At 37.5% G+C, this 16643-nt stretch overlaps 1 protein-coding gene across 5 annotated transcripts in view; it reads left to right on the top strand.

Moving 5' to 3' along the window:
* The first annotated feature begins 6429 nt into the window (after positions 1–6429).
* CENPC (centromere protein C) overlaps positions 6430–16643 on the top strand; it is a 66057-nt gene continuing 55843 nt past the window's right edge. For 4 of the 5 annotated variants that reach the window (XM_045834660.1, XM_045834659.1, XM_045834658.1 and 1 more), the window contains exons 1-3: positions 6431–6695; positions 14025–14071; positions 16310–16380. In XM_045834660.1, coding sequence (XP_045690616.1) covers positions 6678–6695; positions 14025–14071; positions 16310–16380 — 136 coding nt within the window. In that variant the 5' untranslated portion in view covers positions 6431–6677. Of the gene's footprint in view, positions 6696–14024; positions 14072–16309; positions 16381–16643 lie in introns of all 5 variants that reach the window. The other variant, XM_045834657.1, reaches the window with a different exon arrangement.

The following is a 16643-nucleotide window of genomic DNA, read 5'->3' as shown; positions in this document are numbered from 1 at the left end:
GTTTTTTGTTTTGTTTTTAGTTATATGTTTACATTATTTTTGTAGTGCAGGGCAACATTTATGAGTATATTATCGAGAAACATTTCTTGGATGCCACATAGATACAGGATTCATAAGATTTCTAAAAGAGATAAATAACAGAATGATGGAAGTTTTAACAGAAGCTGGAATTTCTAGATGAGGAGATAGTTTGGGGAGCAGAGCAATAATGAAATGCTTTAACCACTTTAAACTCAATATATACGAGGATTAGGTCTACATTTTTCTTCCCCTTCACTTTGTTTAAGATCCGTTAGTTCTCCTTTAGGGGATAAAGTAGATTAATACTTAACATCCATTCCACTCCTTTCTAGTGTGCCATTCTTTACTGCAGAGGCTGAAAAGCTAAATGTCCAGATTTATTTGCATTCTAGTCAATTACACTGACTAGAAGTAAATTATGAAATACAGAATGGAGACCCCCCAAATAGTGCATTTGTTGTGTCCTTGTTAAGAGAAATAATGTATATGTAATAGAATATAATTGCACCTAAAAACCAAATGGTAGGCACAGAGGTAACTTAGAAAAGGTAGAAGCCAGTCAATTTATAAAGTACTTTGAAATTAAGGACTTAATGCAGACTTTAGGAGTAACAACCATTGAATAGTAAAATTGTTTTTTGTGAACGCTGCTGCCACCTACCTGCATACTGCAGCACAGCTTACAGCCTGGGGGTAATTTTGTAAAAGGCTGCTTGAAGTGAGTGTACTCAACAAATGAACCAACATTTGCCAGTAAACAGTAAAAAAAAAATAAATTTTATATTAAAAGATAAAAGATAAAGATGTAAACTTACACAAATAAGTTTATTTCACTTTACAACACTTTAGGTTATAATTGTTTTAATTTCCAGAGTAAATTGATTTCTGGAGTGTAATTTTTTTCTGACAAAATTCTCTGATAATAATTTACTATCATTTTCACTTTTGATTTTTGAAGAATGTTGTACAAGATATTTGAGAACTTAAGGAATTTTATTCATGTGAGTCTGTGACACCGAGGGCCCTGATGTAGTATACGAGTCTGATTTTGATTTATCATGTAGCCCCTAAGCTCAGTTCAGTTCCTTCACACAAGCCCATAAGCCTCATTCCTTCCCCTTACTTTTATTAACTAAGCCATAAACAATGGCCAGGTCCTAAGATGGTCGTAAGTGTGGGTTTTGTTAAGCTAAAAATAACATTATACCCTAAAGTGTGTTTCAGCTCCTGAACTCTGAAGTTGAACGACCCTCTGGTCACCTCCTTGAGAAACCAGACTGGAGGACCCCGAACCTTACTTCAAGACCTGAAATAATGATTTGTTGCTATTGACCAATCATCAAGACCAGGGATCCCAAACCCCTTACCCATGATGCCTTGTTATTTTTGCTCTATAACACCCCTTGCCTGTAAACCGTCAGAGAGGTCCAATTTTTCCAGGAGAAGCTGCCTGTTCTCCATTGGGTACTGCTATACAACAAGTGCTGATTTCTTTCACTGCACCCCCATGTCAGCCTAATTGGCTATTTGCAGTGCTGGTTGGATGAACTCTTTGGTCAGTTACATTTATTTGCCCCGTCATTTTACTGGGAAATATTGCAAACATACAGAGAAGCTGCAAGAATAGTGTTTATAGGCACCTACACATCTACCAGGTTCAATAATTGTTAGCATTTTGTCATATTGGCTTTAATTATACCTTTCTCTTACTGAACCATTTCAAAGTACTTACAAACATCACAGTTTACCCCTCCATACCTTTAATCTGTATATCCTAAGAATAAGGACATAAAAGAGTAAGGACATACTTTTACATAAACACAATAACATTATAATGTCTACAAAAATTTTACAATTCCCTAATATTATTAAATAATCAATCAATATTTTCATTTTCCACTGTTGCTTAATGTTCTTTATACCTTCTTTGTTTTGAACCAGACTGACCAAAATTCACATTGCATTTGGTTATGTTTCTCTCTCTCCAACATTCTTAATTTTTCAAATTAGGCTTATTGAGGTATAATTTACTCCAGAAGTCACCCCTTTTAAAGAAGCACAGTTCTAAGAGTTTCAACCAATAGATATAGTCACATGATCACCATCAAAGTCAAAACCTACACTATCTTTACCACTGCAAAATCTTCCCTCATGGCCTTTTGTAGTCAGTACCTTTCCCCGCTCCCATCCCACCTCATCCCAGCAACCACAGATCTGACTTCTGTCCATTTACTTTTATGTAGTTGCATAGATGGAATCACACAGCAGACAGCCTCTGATGTCTGGCTTCCCTCACTTAGTATAATACTTTTGAGAGTCATCCGTGTTGTTGCATGTCTCTGTTGTTTGTTTCATTGCTGAGAAGTATTCCACTGTATGAATGTACTGAAATTTGCTTATTCATTCACCAGTTGATGAGTATATTGCCAGTTTGGGCCCGTTATTAATAAAGCCACTATAAACATTTATATGCAATTCTTTGTGTAGATATATGTTTTTACTTCTTTTGAGCAAATGCCCAAGCATGGGATTGCTGGGTCATATGTTTAGTGTATGTTAAACTTCATAAGAAATAGCCAACCTGTTTTTCAGAATGTCTATACTGTTTTGCATTCCAATTAATAATGTATGAAATTCCCAGTTGCTGCTCCTCCTTACTGGCACTTTGTGTAGTCAATTAAAAATTATTTTTGCAATACTGGTAAGTATATGGGTGTGACATTTTAGTTTAGTTTTGATTTTCCAGTGCTAATGGTGTTGGGTATTGTTTCCTGTGCTTATTTGCCATATGAATCTCTTTGATGACATGTACATTTAATTTTTGGTCCATTTTCAACATTGGATCTAACTTTTATTTAAGTTAAAATTTTGTTCACATTACGGTTTTGTTTTGCATTTCCCTGCTCGCTGATGATATTAACTTTTGACATTTAAAGGTTCTCTTAGCTTGTCCAGTTAACAGGTCTAACTCTGCATTTATCATTGGCTTTGTATTTAAATTTGAGGACATTTTGAGTAGCACTGTCAATCTTATGAAGCAATGTATCTCTTATAAGATTTTTATTTTCACTTTGCAATCAACACTGTATTTTGCTTAGTTTTGTTTTGTAATATCTGACAACCAGTGTGAGGCTGACTTCCAAATGATGGTGATCCAATAGGATGATGGACTAGGGCCCATGCTCATGTTAAGCTGTGAGAGTAATGTTGAATATGGACTAATTTTTAAGCAGTAAGTTTGTGAATATTTTTGTGTTATGACTTTTGTTTCTCTATGGCACCTTGTAAGGGAAGAGACAATAAATTTATCAATAAGTACTGTTAAACTCAAAATTGTTAACTTCCATGACTAAAATCTCCTTAAAGTAAGGTTTGATTGAGCCAAAAATGCTAGCCAAAAGACCTGTCTTGGACCATGGAGTCTAAACTACCAGCAACATGGCTAGGTAGAAAAGACAGCATGTCTATCATCCCAGAGTTGTACAAAAATTTTTATATATTTATTAGGGAGAAGGGTGGGGGGAAGAGGTAGTCTTAAAGAATTTACATGAGCTACAGGCAAAAGGGCGAGGAACGGTGAAGCAGAGCCAGCTCTGGGATGCCAGTAAAGAACTGTGGATTGGCCGGCTGCAGAATTTGGAAATCTCTTGTGTAAACAACAAACAGAGACCCCTGGACTTAGACTGTGCCTAGCTAAAATAATCTGAGGAATTAAATTTGAAATCCCAACCACAAAGTGGGAATGGAGAAGACTTTGTTAGCTTGCCTGCAGCCATCAACAAACTAACAGTTCTGTGTCTCTCACTCTCTGGCCACTGTAATTTAGAACATCTTGGCATTTTTCCCCCTATCATTAACCATGTCATAATTATTTGGTGGAAATCAGAGGTACTTCTGAAATGTAAAGGTTAGTCAATTTAGATAGAACTTTAGAATTAAGAACTTGGTGTAGAACTTAAGGACTCACTGCAAAGTAACTGTCTATGTGTGTGAACATTGCTGCCACCGATCTTCATGTTGCAAGCACACTTTATTGACTAGGCTGTTACAGTCTAATAGCGCCTACCTGAGGATAATCTTTTTTAAAAAGGCTACTTAAAATAAATGTATTTAACAGAATGTACTCAATATTTGGCAATAAAGCATAAAAAGAAAATAACTGATATTTTGTATTAAAAACTCAGAATTAGCCCAGCTAATGTGGCTCAGTTGGTTGGAGAGTCCTCCCGAAAACTGGAAGGTCACTGATTTGATTCCTGGTCAGGGCACATGCTTGGGTTGCAGGTTCTATCCCCAGTCGGGGCACATATGGAAGGCAGCTGATCAATGTTTCTCTCTTACATGGATATTTCTCTCTGTCTCTCTTCCTCCCCTTCCCTCTCTCTAAAATAAAAAAGAAAAATTAAAAAATAAAACCCCAAAATTATAAAACCAAATGTTTCATTTTAGCAAATTTTAAGTTATAATTACAACTATGTTATAATTTATAGAGCAAATTGATTATTGGAGTATAATTTTTAAGGTCTAAAATATTCTTTAAAGTAGTTTTTGCAATTACAAATTTTAAATTATCTACATAAAATCATAAGTAACTAAAAGTTTCTTTTCCTTTTCAAGTTAAATTTCTGGATACTTTATAACCTAGATGTATGTCTAATACACACACTTCCATAGACAGATACATAAATATGCACACACATACATTTTATCTATGTAAATAGTTGTAATGAAAACTTAAAGATCTAGTCAATTGTCATAGCAGTTCATAAGAAGTGACTTGATGTATTTTGAGGGAGTGGGGGTCTATAATGACAAATCTGGGTTTTATAAACATTACTCAACCAGCTACCCTATTTGGGGATGCTAAAACCATAGTGGGAATAGGAGGAACTGAAAATTTTGGGGGAACTATGGAGTCTCCATAGCTTTCTGTTTTCATAAGGGTGCTGCTTCTCAAGAGCAGTTAGCCCCTGACACTTTTTGTAACCTGCGTTCTCTACACCTGCATGTGACTGCATTTCAAGTTTCTCAAAAATACCTCCTAGAGTTACTGTTTACAGTGGAAGCAGAGGGATATAACTTTGCACTTGGAGCTTTACATCTATGATTGAGCTCCTTTAAATTTTCCCCTAGAGGTATAGTGTATTGATTAAGTGCTCAGTTCTGGAGTCAGAAGACCAGGGTTCAACTCCAGCTCTTCCTTTAACGGTAATGTGATCTTGAGCAAGTTATTTAAACCCTGTCCCAGCTCTGTTGTATATAAAATGGGAATATTAGTCATCTCTCAAAGGAAAGTTCCAAGAATTAAATAAGTTACTACATGGAGAGCATTTAGAATAGAATTTGGTATATAGTACACACTTAATAAATGATAGTTTTTATTTATGTCAAATGTGACAGTGTAAAATTATACGTGTACCCTGATTGGCAAAACTTTTAAGACTAGGCGAAGTTTAAAAATCACCATCATAATGTCAATTGCATTATTTAGTATGGAATTCTTACTATGTTTCAGGCATTTCACCTAGATCTTAAACGAAATTAACCCAATATCTCAATAACTTTCATATTATTCCCACTTACAAACAAGGTAATTGAGAAGCGGTTCAAGTAGCCCATTGTGGGAGAATTAGTAGAATTTAAGCTTGTTGGATTTTAGTTAATTTGTAACCTGTCTTCTCCTCCACCCGCTCCCCCCCAAACCCCTACACACACAAGAGGAAAACAATGGCCGAAAACAATGGCCTTAGCTCAATTCTTGATTAAAGAATTCATTAAATAAGTAATCTATTTTCTGATTAAAATTCCTTTGGAAATTTTTATTAAAGAGTAAAAATAGGACTTAGTTTCGTAGGATAACAAAATAGGAAGAAGTCTTCAGAGCACCTAATTTAGCCTTCTCATTATATAACCACGAAAACAACCAGAACGGTGTCACAGTTAGTCGTAGAAGATATAGCTGCGCTCCTGGGGCAGGTTTCAGGATTCCTGATCTTGTACTTCTTTCAGGACATCGCGCTTAAATGATCGACATTTACATAAACCATTTTGTTAGCAATGGATCATGAAAATACTACCCACACATTTAGTGAAAAAATAAAACACTATCATTTTTTGCTTTACAATAGAATCGTTGAAGTTTCACACAGGGCTGAAAGAGCAAAGACAATTCCCAAAGCCTAAGCAGTAAAATAAACGCCCACTTTTAAGCTCAGCCTCCGGAGGCGTGAGGGGCGGGGCTACGGGAAGAAGCTCGGGCGGGACTGCGAAGGGCGGAACTGCGAAGGGCGGAACTGCGAAGGGCGGAACTGCGAAGGGCGGAACTGCAGCCGGTTACAGGACGGGGCACGTCTATAACGGCTGTCCATCTATTGGGTTGCGCGGCCTGTTTTGCGCATGTGCAGCTCATTTCAAACAGAGGAAATCGCTAGGCACTTGATGTTTGGGAAGGTGGGAGCCAATGGGCGCGGGGCCCGGTGAGCGCTCTCTGGTTGGCTCGATGCTCCCTTCCTCCTGCCGCCGCCCTCTCACACCTCGCCTCTGCTTGGCTTCCTAGTTGCTTCCCCTGCAACACTGTCAGTGCTGGGCTTTCTCTTAGCGCGGCCCGGGAGGGCTCTCACCTCAGATTACCTGCGTGGCCGTGGTGCGGCCTGAACATGGCTGCGTCGGGTCTGGTAAGTGCCATGCTGGCTGCTTCAGGCGAGTGGGAGTCCGGCTGCCCGCGGCGCTCGCGCCCGAGGAGGGGGAGAACTAAACTGGGCCCAGTCTGTGACTTCTTGGGGGTTTCAGTGGGAAAGCCGCGCGAATGTTCCGATGTCTGGAGTGAATGCCGAATGCCAGAGCTTATTTACTTGTACTCGTTTTGTCAAGTTTTCTTGTGATTTAGGTCGTGATGACTGACATCTTTCTCTTCAGGGAGTCTTGTGATTTCTCCTTGTTAGACTCACTCCGGTTCCTAGTCCTCCAAATAATTTTCTGTCGGTAGAACTGGTGAAATGCCTTAAAAGTGTGCTTGTGCCTCAGACATGCAAGTCTGCAGAAGCAGATTGTTTATGGAGAATCTGTTCTTGATGACGTCTTCTGAAGGGCGGCTGGGAAAAGGTGCAAGCTGTCAAAGACGGGGGAGGGCGTTGTTTACGTGTTTCTGAACTCCCTCCGAATTTACTATTCTGTATGTCAAACTTCGCGTATGGTTACCATGTATCACACAAACGACATCATCCCCTATCCTAAACTTGTATTTCTGCTCCCCCCCACTTCTTAAGAAAATCTTCAGCATTGATGTACTTCCATTTATGTAAAGTTATATTTGTGTTCCTAGAGAGACGCATGAAAGGGTGGTATGAGGTGTACTTTCTTTTTTACTGTGAACACATACATTATTTACATTATATAATAAAACAGGAATATTGGGGAGAGAAAAGAGGAATACAATTTACTGTTTAAGAAAACCTAATTTTTTTTTTTAGGTTTACAGCAAAATTGAGAGGCGGTACAGAGAGATTTCCCATATATCCTTTGACCCCACACGGGCATAGTCTCCTCCATTATCAACATCCCCCACCAGAGTGATACATTTTTTACAGCTGGTGAGCTTACATTGACACATTATCACTCAAAGTACATAGTTTTCATTAGGGTTCACTCTTGGTGTACATTCTGGGTTTGGACAAGGATGATGTGTATCTATTATTATGGTATCATTCAGAGTGTTTTCACTGCCCTATAAGTTCTCTGTGCTTGCTACTCGTTCCCCCACCACCCCAACCCAGGTAACCACTGATCTTTTTACTGTCTTCATATTCGCCTTTTCCAGAATGTCATATAGTTGGAATTACCCAGTAGGTAGCCTTTTTTGATGGACTTCTTTCACTTAGTAATATGCATTTAAGGATCCTTCATGTCTTTTTATTGCTTGATAGTACATTTCCTCTTAGTGCTGAATAACATTTCAGTTTCTGATATACATAGTTTATTTATCCATTCACCTACTGAAGGGCATCTTGGTTGCATCCGGATTTTGGCAATTATGAATAAAGCTGCCATAGACATCTGTGTTTGTGTGGGCATACATTGTCGACTCCTTTGGATTAGTACAAAGGAGCACAATTGGTGTTTTATATGGTAATAGTATGTTTAGTTTTGTAAGAAACCACCACACTGTCTTCCAAAGTAGCTGTACTATTTTGTATTCCAAAATGAATGAGAGTTCCTTTTTTAAAGTAAATCTTGTTGATTATGCTATTCTCTCATTTTTTCCTCCCCTTTTATTCCCCTCCACCCTACCCCCGACCAGCATTCTCCCCCAGAGCACACTCCCCCGCCACCTTAGTTCATGTCCATGGATCGATCGTACATGTAAATTCTTTGGCTTCTTCATTTCCTATACTATTCTTAACACCCTGCCCTTTCTATTTTGTACTTACCATTTATGCTCCTTATTCCCTGTACATTTCCTCCCATTTTCCCCCTCTTCCACTCCTCACTGATAACCCTCCATGTGATCTCCATTTCTGTGATTCTGTTTTTGTTCTAGTCGTTTGCTTTGTTTTTTTTTTTAGGTTTAGTTGTCAATAGTTGTGAGTTTGTTGTCATTTTACTGTTCATACTTTTGATCATCTTTTTTTTCTTAGGTAAGTCCCTTTAACATTTAATATAATAAGGGCTTGGTGATGATGAACTCCTTTAACTTGACCTTATCTGAGAAGCACTTTATTTGCCCTTCCATTCTAAATGAAAGCTTTGCTGGATAGAGCACTCTTGGATGTAGGTCCTTGTCTTTCATGACTTTGAATACTTCATTCCAGCCCTTTCTTGCCTGCAAGTTTCCTTTTGAGAAATCAGCTGACAGTCTTATGGGAACTCCTTTGTAGGTGACTGTCCCCTTATCTCTTGCTGCTTCTAGGATTCTCTCCTTATCTTTCATCTTGGATAATATAATTATGATGTACCTGGATGTGTTCCTCCTTGGGTCTAACTCCTTTGGGACTCTCTGAGCTTCCTGGACTTCCTGGAAGTCTCTTTCCTCTGCAAGATTGGGAAAGTTCTCCATGATTTGTTCAAATAAGTTTTCAATTTCTTGCTCTTCCTCTTCCTCTGGCACCCCTATGATTTGGATGTTGGAACATTTAAAGATGTCCTGGAGGTTCCTAAGCCTCTCCTCATTTTTTTGAGTTCTTGTTTCCTCATTCCTTTCTGGTTGGATGTTGCTTTCTTCCTTCTGGTCCACACTGATGATTTGAATCCCAGTTTCCTTCCCATCACTGTTGGTTCCCTGTATATTTTCCTTTATTTCACTTAGCATAGCCTTCATTTTTTCATGTAATTTGCAACCATATTCAGTCAATTCTGTGAGCATCCTAATTACCAGTGTTTTGAACTGTGCATCTGATAGGTTGGCTATCTTTTTGTTGCTTCATTGTATTTTCTCTGGAGCTTTTATCTTTCATTTGGGCCTTTTTTTTGGGCGGGGGGGGGTGTCTCAGCAGGCCTGTTAGTAGTGAGGGGCGGAGCCTTACGTGTTCACTAGGGCGGGGCAACCCACGTGGCTGCTGCGTGTGGAGGAGGGGTCCAAGAGGGAACAATGGCACTTGCTCCACTCTGTTGGATTTCAGTCACTTCGCCCGCTACCCACAAGCAAATTGGGCCCTTCTGGTGCTGATTCCTGAGTGGGTGGGTTTGTGTACATTCTAGGACTCTGTGGGTCTCTCCAACGAACTCTCCTGTGAAGCTGGGAGTTTCTCCTGCCGCCTCAACCCCCACAGGTGTTTTCAATCAGTGGTTTTGAGGCTTTACTTCTCCGCACTGGAACCCTGGGTTGCGTCATCTGTCTCTTTAGTTGTTCCTCCTGGTTTATCTGCAGGTGAATGTGGGACTGTCCGCTGCAGCCTTGTCTGCCTGGTCCTCCAGCCACTGCCTTGATCCTTGTCCCCTCCTCCCTGGTTTTCTGTCTCCACCTCTCCACCTCTCCCGGATGAATATTTCTTCTTTAACTCCTTCGTTTTTGGACTTCTGTCCAATTTGATTTTCTGGTAGTTTGGGGTTTTTTTTTTGATTGTTTATTTTAAAATTTGTTGTTGTCCTCCTTTTGGTTGTGCAAGGAAGCAAATTTTATTTACTTACACCTCCATCTTGGCTGGAATTCTGAATGAAAGTTCCTATTGCTCCACATCTTCACCAGCATTTGGAGTTGTCAGTGTTGCAGATTTTGAAATTCTAATAAGCCTGAGGTGGTATTATTGTTTTAGTGACCTCTTTTCATATACTTATTTGCTATCCATATATTACCTTAGGTGATGTGTCTATTAAGGTCTTTGGCCTATTTATTTTTTATTTGGGTTGTCTGTTTTCTTATTACTTAGTTTTTAAATTTCTTTGTATATCAGGTGTGTCTTTGCAAATATTTTCTCCCAGTCTGTCTTTGTCTGATCATTCTCTTAACCACAGTTTATTTTTCAAATTCCAATCATAATCTCTGAGCTGTTTAAAGTCTTTAGTTCTAATAATTCACTTTACATTATAATCCATTTAAAAAGACAAAAGGGGAGAGATCATCCTTCACCATTCCTGTATTTAGTGGTTTTTAACTGGGAGTGGTTTTGCCATTTAGGAGACACTGGTGAGGTCTGGAAAAATTTCAGGTTGTCCTGAGAAGGAATTGGTAAGGGGGTACTAAAGGTACCTAGTGGGTGGAGGCCAGGGATGCTACTAAGCATTATCTTACAATGTATAGAATTCGCCTTCACAACAAAGAGTCATCCAGCCCAAAATGTTTATAGTGCTGGGTTTAGGAACCCTGCTGATGTGTATATTATTTTCTTTAAGAAACAATCTTGCAGTGAGTGGAAGAAATTAAAATTGAAACTCACTGAAGAAAGAGTTGAAATCGGCAGTTTTTGATTGTGTATTTGTTTTGAAAATTAAAATGTTTTACATTCTAAGATTTAATTGAGGATTAAGAGATCTTGTTTCATTTACCACTTGTTTTCAAGTATGCCTAAATAGCGCTTGGACCTGTAGTAGGTGCTCAGTTAATATTTGTCTAATGAATGAACTATCTAAGCCTTAAAATTCTCTACTTCAAAGGGGGTCAGCCCTTCCTGGGTGGCTCATTTGGTTGGAGCATCCATCTCAAACACCAAAAATGTTGCAGGTTTGAATTCCAGTTAGGGGACCTAACTAGGTTGTGGGGTTCTATCCCTGGTTTGGGCACATACAGTAGGCAACCAGTTAATGTTTCTGTTTCTCTCTCTCCCCCTCTCCCACCCTTGCTTTTTCTCTAAGATCAGTTAACATATTCTTGGGCAAAGATTTAAAAAGGGTGGGGGAACACAAGATATTTAATAGATGTTACTTAAGGTTCAAAAATGTGTGCAAATTTGATGTCTTTCAATTTACTGTGTGAAATTAGAAGAGTGGCCTTAAATTAGGCCTTGGAATGTAGGTAACTAACATTTTCAGGAGTTTACTTCAGTGTTCAAAATGCTGATTGCTGGACAGAGACCTAAGTGCTTGAGTTACTTTTCATCAGATGACTGTGATAAAATGAATGGAGATGTGTTTGTTCCTTATTTTGCTTCCTATGAAGTAGATTTCATCTTTTGCTGCTTAGGTACTTCCTGAGGATAACAGGCTATGTGAAATACTCTTACCTTCTTTAAAACAAGACATTGTTATTTCATAAGTTTTTGGTCTTATTATTTAGCATGTCAAAAACATATTTTGAAAAAATGGTATTTATGTGGTACATAGTGTGCTAGGCAAGGCTCTGGGAAGAATATAAACTAGCTTAAGACAAAGTGTGTGCTGTCAAGTTTCTTAAAATCGAATAGGGGTTTTCATTTTCTGGAACATACAATTCAATTAAAAGGCCATTAGGTGGGCCAGGCAAGGCAGGGTTCCTATGGGTGGGAACTGCAGTATATAGGAACCTGAGTGGAGTCAGGAGAATGGACCAACTCAGGATATCAGAGCATGAGTGGGGTAAATGGAATGTCTACCTACAGTGGGGTAATTTATAGCCCATTGGGCCAGGTTAACAGGAAGGCTTAATAAACATTTGGTATTGATAATATGTTTATTTTTATAAAACATGCTATTTATCCTATTACTACCCAATTTGTAAATAGAAAATTTAACTTTATAGATTTTACAATTAAAAGACAAGACCCAGAGTATCGAAGGTGTGCTCTCAAACTCCATTATAGCATGTTTATGTGTTTTATTTTTCCTGTTGTTTCCATTCACTGGGGCTGCTTCTTTGTTGGGGTTACCTATTTTCTCTTTCTGGAAGCATCTAGGTAATCTTTCTATCTTCAATTCTCAAATTTCAGTGTTATGTACCTAGGTATGGATCTTAAATTCATTATGCTGGTATTGATGGTCTGCAGATTTGGGAAACTGGCTTTAATATTTCCTTAGAATATGACTCCTTTTTCTTTGTCTGGAATGACTATTGGGTTTTGGGATCTTCTTTGTTTTATTCTTTCTCCATTTTTTCTTTCTCTTCGTCTTTTGTTCTCTCTTCTCCACCCCCCATTCTCAGCTTTTTCATAATTAATTGCATTTTTATTTTAGGCAATCATGCTTTTCATTATTAAGAATTTTCTTACTTTCTATTTAGTGTATATAGTATACCACTTTAGTTTTGAGTCCAGTATTATCTCAAATCTCTGTTGAAGGTAGAGATTAAAGTTTTCTTGTTTTTGAAATTGTGTTTTTTTTCTTTCTCATCTTGATACTGCTTTCTTCTTAGGCCATTTTTCTTTTTATTTTAAAAATTTACACCTTGATTTTCTTCTTTTGTTTTAGAGACTTCTAAATGTCTGGTAATTAATATTTGCTTATATTTAAGACTGAGATAGTGGATACTGTTTTGGAGCTCTGTTAAAGGGGATGGGGTAGTGGAGGTCTGCTGTTCTGTATATGTTTTAATTGCTCTGTTTTTATTCCCTTTTTTACTCTTCCTCCTCTAGATCTCAAATTTCCTAGTTCTGTGTAGTTATGGCTTTCTTCTGGGCATATCAGCTTTATAAACTCATCAAGGACTGTATTCTGTGAGCTTACTTTAGGCTACTACTGCTTTCATTCTGTTTCATCGATTATGGTTCATTTATTTTTTATCTTCCAGAAAGTTGTTAAATATGTTTGTTTGTCCTTACATGATCCTCTCTTCCATTCTCTTTTTCATTGTTGTTTTATGCCATTTTTTGTCCTTTACTATTATTTTAGAGGAATTTTTTTTTAGTGAAAGGAGATAAGTAGATATTGTTAATCAACCGATTTTAATTATTGGAAGGCCGAATACTTAGGATTTTGGTGATAGAAAAGGTATGGGGGAATGTGAAGGAAGAGGAGGAAGAAGATAGAATAAATCCCAGGGTGGAAAATGGTAGAGGCAAAGATTTGTAAACAGTAGAGAATAATTCCTCTTTATAGTATTGTAATAGGTCATTAACAAATACTTGCTCAATGAATAAATGAATAACAAATTAAAAAAATTTTTTTTATTTTAGTTGTTGTTCAAGTACAGTTTTCTGCCTTTTACTCCTATCATAGCCCACCCCCCCCCCCCCCCAGCGCTCCCCACCTCTCTCCTGTTTTCACCCTCCCCTGGTTCTTGTCCATGTGTCCTTTGTATTTGTTCCTGCAAATCCTTCCCCCTTTCCCCTGAAATTCCCTCCGCTCTCCCCTCTGGTCACTGTCAGCCTGTTCTCTATTTCAGTGTCTTTGGTTATATTTTGCTTGTTTGTTTGTTTTGTTGATTAGGTTTCTGTTAAAGGTGAGATCATATGGTATTTGTCTTTCACCACCTGGCTTATTTTACTCAGCATAATGCTTTCCAGTTGCATCTATGTTGTCGCAAAGGGTAGGAGCTTCTTTCTGCTGCATAGATGAATAACAAATTTTCCTGAATGCTTATATTGGGGGTAAAAGAAAACTTGTATTTGAATAAATTATAAGGAAAGAAACCAAATCGATGACTTACTTTTTTTTTTTTTCAGGATCATCTCAAAAATGGCTACAGAAGAAGATTTTGCCGACCTCCTAGGTGATTTATATACTTATATATAGTTTAAGATGACTTTTCTTCCCATCTTTAGAGAATAGAATTTTTAAATGAAGAAAGGAAAAATTATTATCTTTGACTAAAATAATGATTTATTTTTTTAAATGTATTCTTTCTATAATTAAAAAATTTTTTTATTGTTCAATTACAATTGCCTCTGTATTTCCCCCATTACTCTCCCCTTGCCGTACATGACCCGCAACTCCCACATTCAATCCTCCCCTCTGCCTTGTCTTTGTCCTTGGGTCTTCTACAAGTTCCTTGACACTTCCCCTTTTTTCTCCTGTCATCCTCCTCCCACCTCCCTTCTGGTTACTATCAGCTTGTTCTTTATTTCTGTGTCTCTGTTTCTATTTTGCTCTCTTGATTGTTTTGTTGATTAGGTTCCACTTATAGGTGAGATCATATGATACTTGTCTTTCACTCTCCTGGCTTATTTCACTTGGCATAATGCTCTCCAGTTCCATCCATGTGATTGTAAAGGGTGGAAGCTTCTTTCTTTCTGCTGTGTAGTATTCCTTTGTGTAAATGTACCACAGTTTTTTGATCCACTCATTTACTGACGGGTACAGCTCTTAGGCTGTTTCCAGCACTTGACTATTGTAAATAACACTGCTATGAACATTCAGGTGCACAGGTTTTTTTCAGTTGGTATTTCTGGAGCAAGGGACATAAAGGGAAGAATAAACAAATGGGACTTCATCAAAATAAAAAGGTTCTGCATCCCGAAGGAAATATCAGCAAAATGAAAAGGGAACCAACCATATGGGAAAATATATTTGCAAATGATACTTCTTAAAGGGTTTAATCTCCAAAATATGTAAAGAATTCACATGACTCCATACCAGGAAGACAAAAAATCCAATTAAAAAATGGGCAAAGGACCTGAACAGATACGTCTCTAAGGAGGACATACAAAGGGCCCAGAGACGTATGAAAGGATGTTCAGTATCACTAGCTATCAGAGAGATGCAAATTAAAACAACAATGAGATATCACTTCACACTGGTCAGAATGTCCATCATAAACAAATCAACAAACAACTAGTGGGGATGTAGAGAAAAGGGAACCCTAGTGCACTGTTGGTGGGATTGCAGACTGGTGCAAGTACTGTGGAAAATAGTATGGAATTTCCTCAGAAAACTAAAAATGGAACTGTCTTTTGACCCAGCAGTTCCACTGCTTGGATTATACCCTAAAATAATGATTTCCATCTCCACTAAATAGTCATTTTAGTTATTTTATATTAAGAAACAAATAGTAATGTAAGCATGTAATAGCTTAGTGGCAGTGAGAAAAGAAGTTCATTTGATAAATAATGGACTAGGAAGAGGCCATTACAACTGATGACAGCTATGGGAAAAGAAAGCACTCCAAAGAATGGATTAAAGGGTAATAGAAAGATGCAGCTTGTTCAGTGGGACTAAAAGAAGAGGTAGGTGTGGTTATAAAGGGTCAGTAAAAGAATTTTTGTTGGTGATGGAACTGTTGGGTGGTGGTGATATCTGAACGTATATAAGATTAATTGTATAGAACTCAGTGTATACACACATTAGTACATATAGAACTGGAGAAATCTGATTAAGATTGGTGGATTGTATCAGCATCAGTATCCTGGTTCTGGTAGTATACTAAAGTATCACAGAGTGTTTTGAAATTTAAGGGAAACAGTAAAGTGAAAAAGGGATCTCTTATATTAGTTTTTACAACTGCATGTGACGTGAATGTACAACTAACTCAATATTATTTTTAATTAAAAATTTATACTGATTCATAAGCTACTGCTAAGATTAATGATATTGAATCAAAAGTGCATTTGAGAACTTGTAGAGAAGACTGTGTTACTTGGAGCTGTTAGGACTCGTGACAGTAGAATCTTTATTAAAAAAGAATTTCAGGACTAAATGGATTTGTTAAAAAAATTTTGTGTTCTTGTTTAGGTACATCTAAAGCCTTACACAGCTTTAGATATCACTGTCCTATCTAGGAATATAATTATTAATGTAGGTAATGACATACTACTTCACATACTTTTCTGGGAATTCTTGGAGTCAGGTACTTATTTTGTCCTCAGAAGGTAAAGGTGATGTTTTCCGCATTAAGTAAATTAACATTATATAATAAGGAGATAGGGAATTTTCAAAGTAGATGGTAATGTAAATAACAAATATTTTCTGGAAATAATACGTTAAATTATTTTCCTTCTTTCCTTCTTATTAGGGCACCTGACATTAATTTGAGGCAAGACCAGAACGTACTGGTAATCTTACAAGACTGCTTTGAGGAAAAAAGTAAGATTTCATTTCCAAATGGACTTTGAGGGTCTGGATGGATGAAGATATGAATTTGTCATACTAATGAACAAATGAAGCAAATATGTTTCAGCATCTATTATAAAATATTATACAATATTTTCCCAGGGATTTTGATTACATGTGCAATCTTTCATATATTCAGTACCCAAAGGATAATATGGGCAAAAATGAGAATAATTGTCATTCTCTTTAGTTCACACTAGATTCCCATAGTCTGGAAATTCATAAATAATTATCAT

This window comes from Phyllostomus hastatus, unplaced genomic scaffold, assembly GCF_019186645.2.
Source record: "Phyllostomus hastatus isolate PE091 unplaced genomic scaffold, TTU_PhHast_1.1 phas_contig_196, whole genome shotgun sequence".
In the NCBI taxonomy this organism is placed as follows: domain Eukaryota; kingdom Metazoa; phylum Chordata; class Mammalia; order Chiroptera; family Phyllostomidae; genus Phyllostomus; species Phyllostomus hastatus.
Note: the sequence above shows the minus strand (reverse complement) of the source record. Positions and strands in the feature narration are given on the sequence as shown.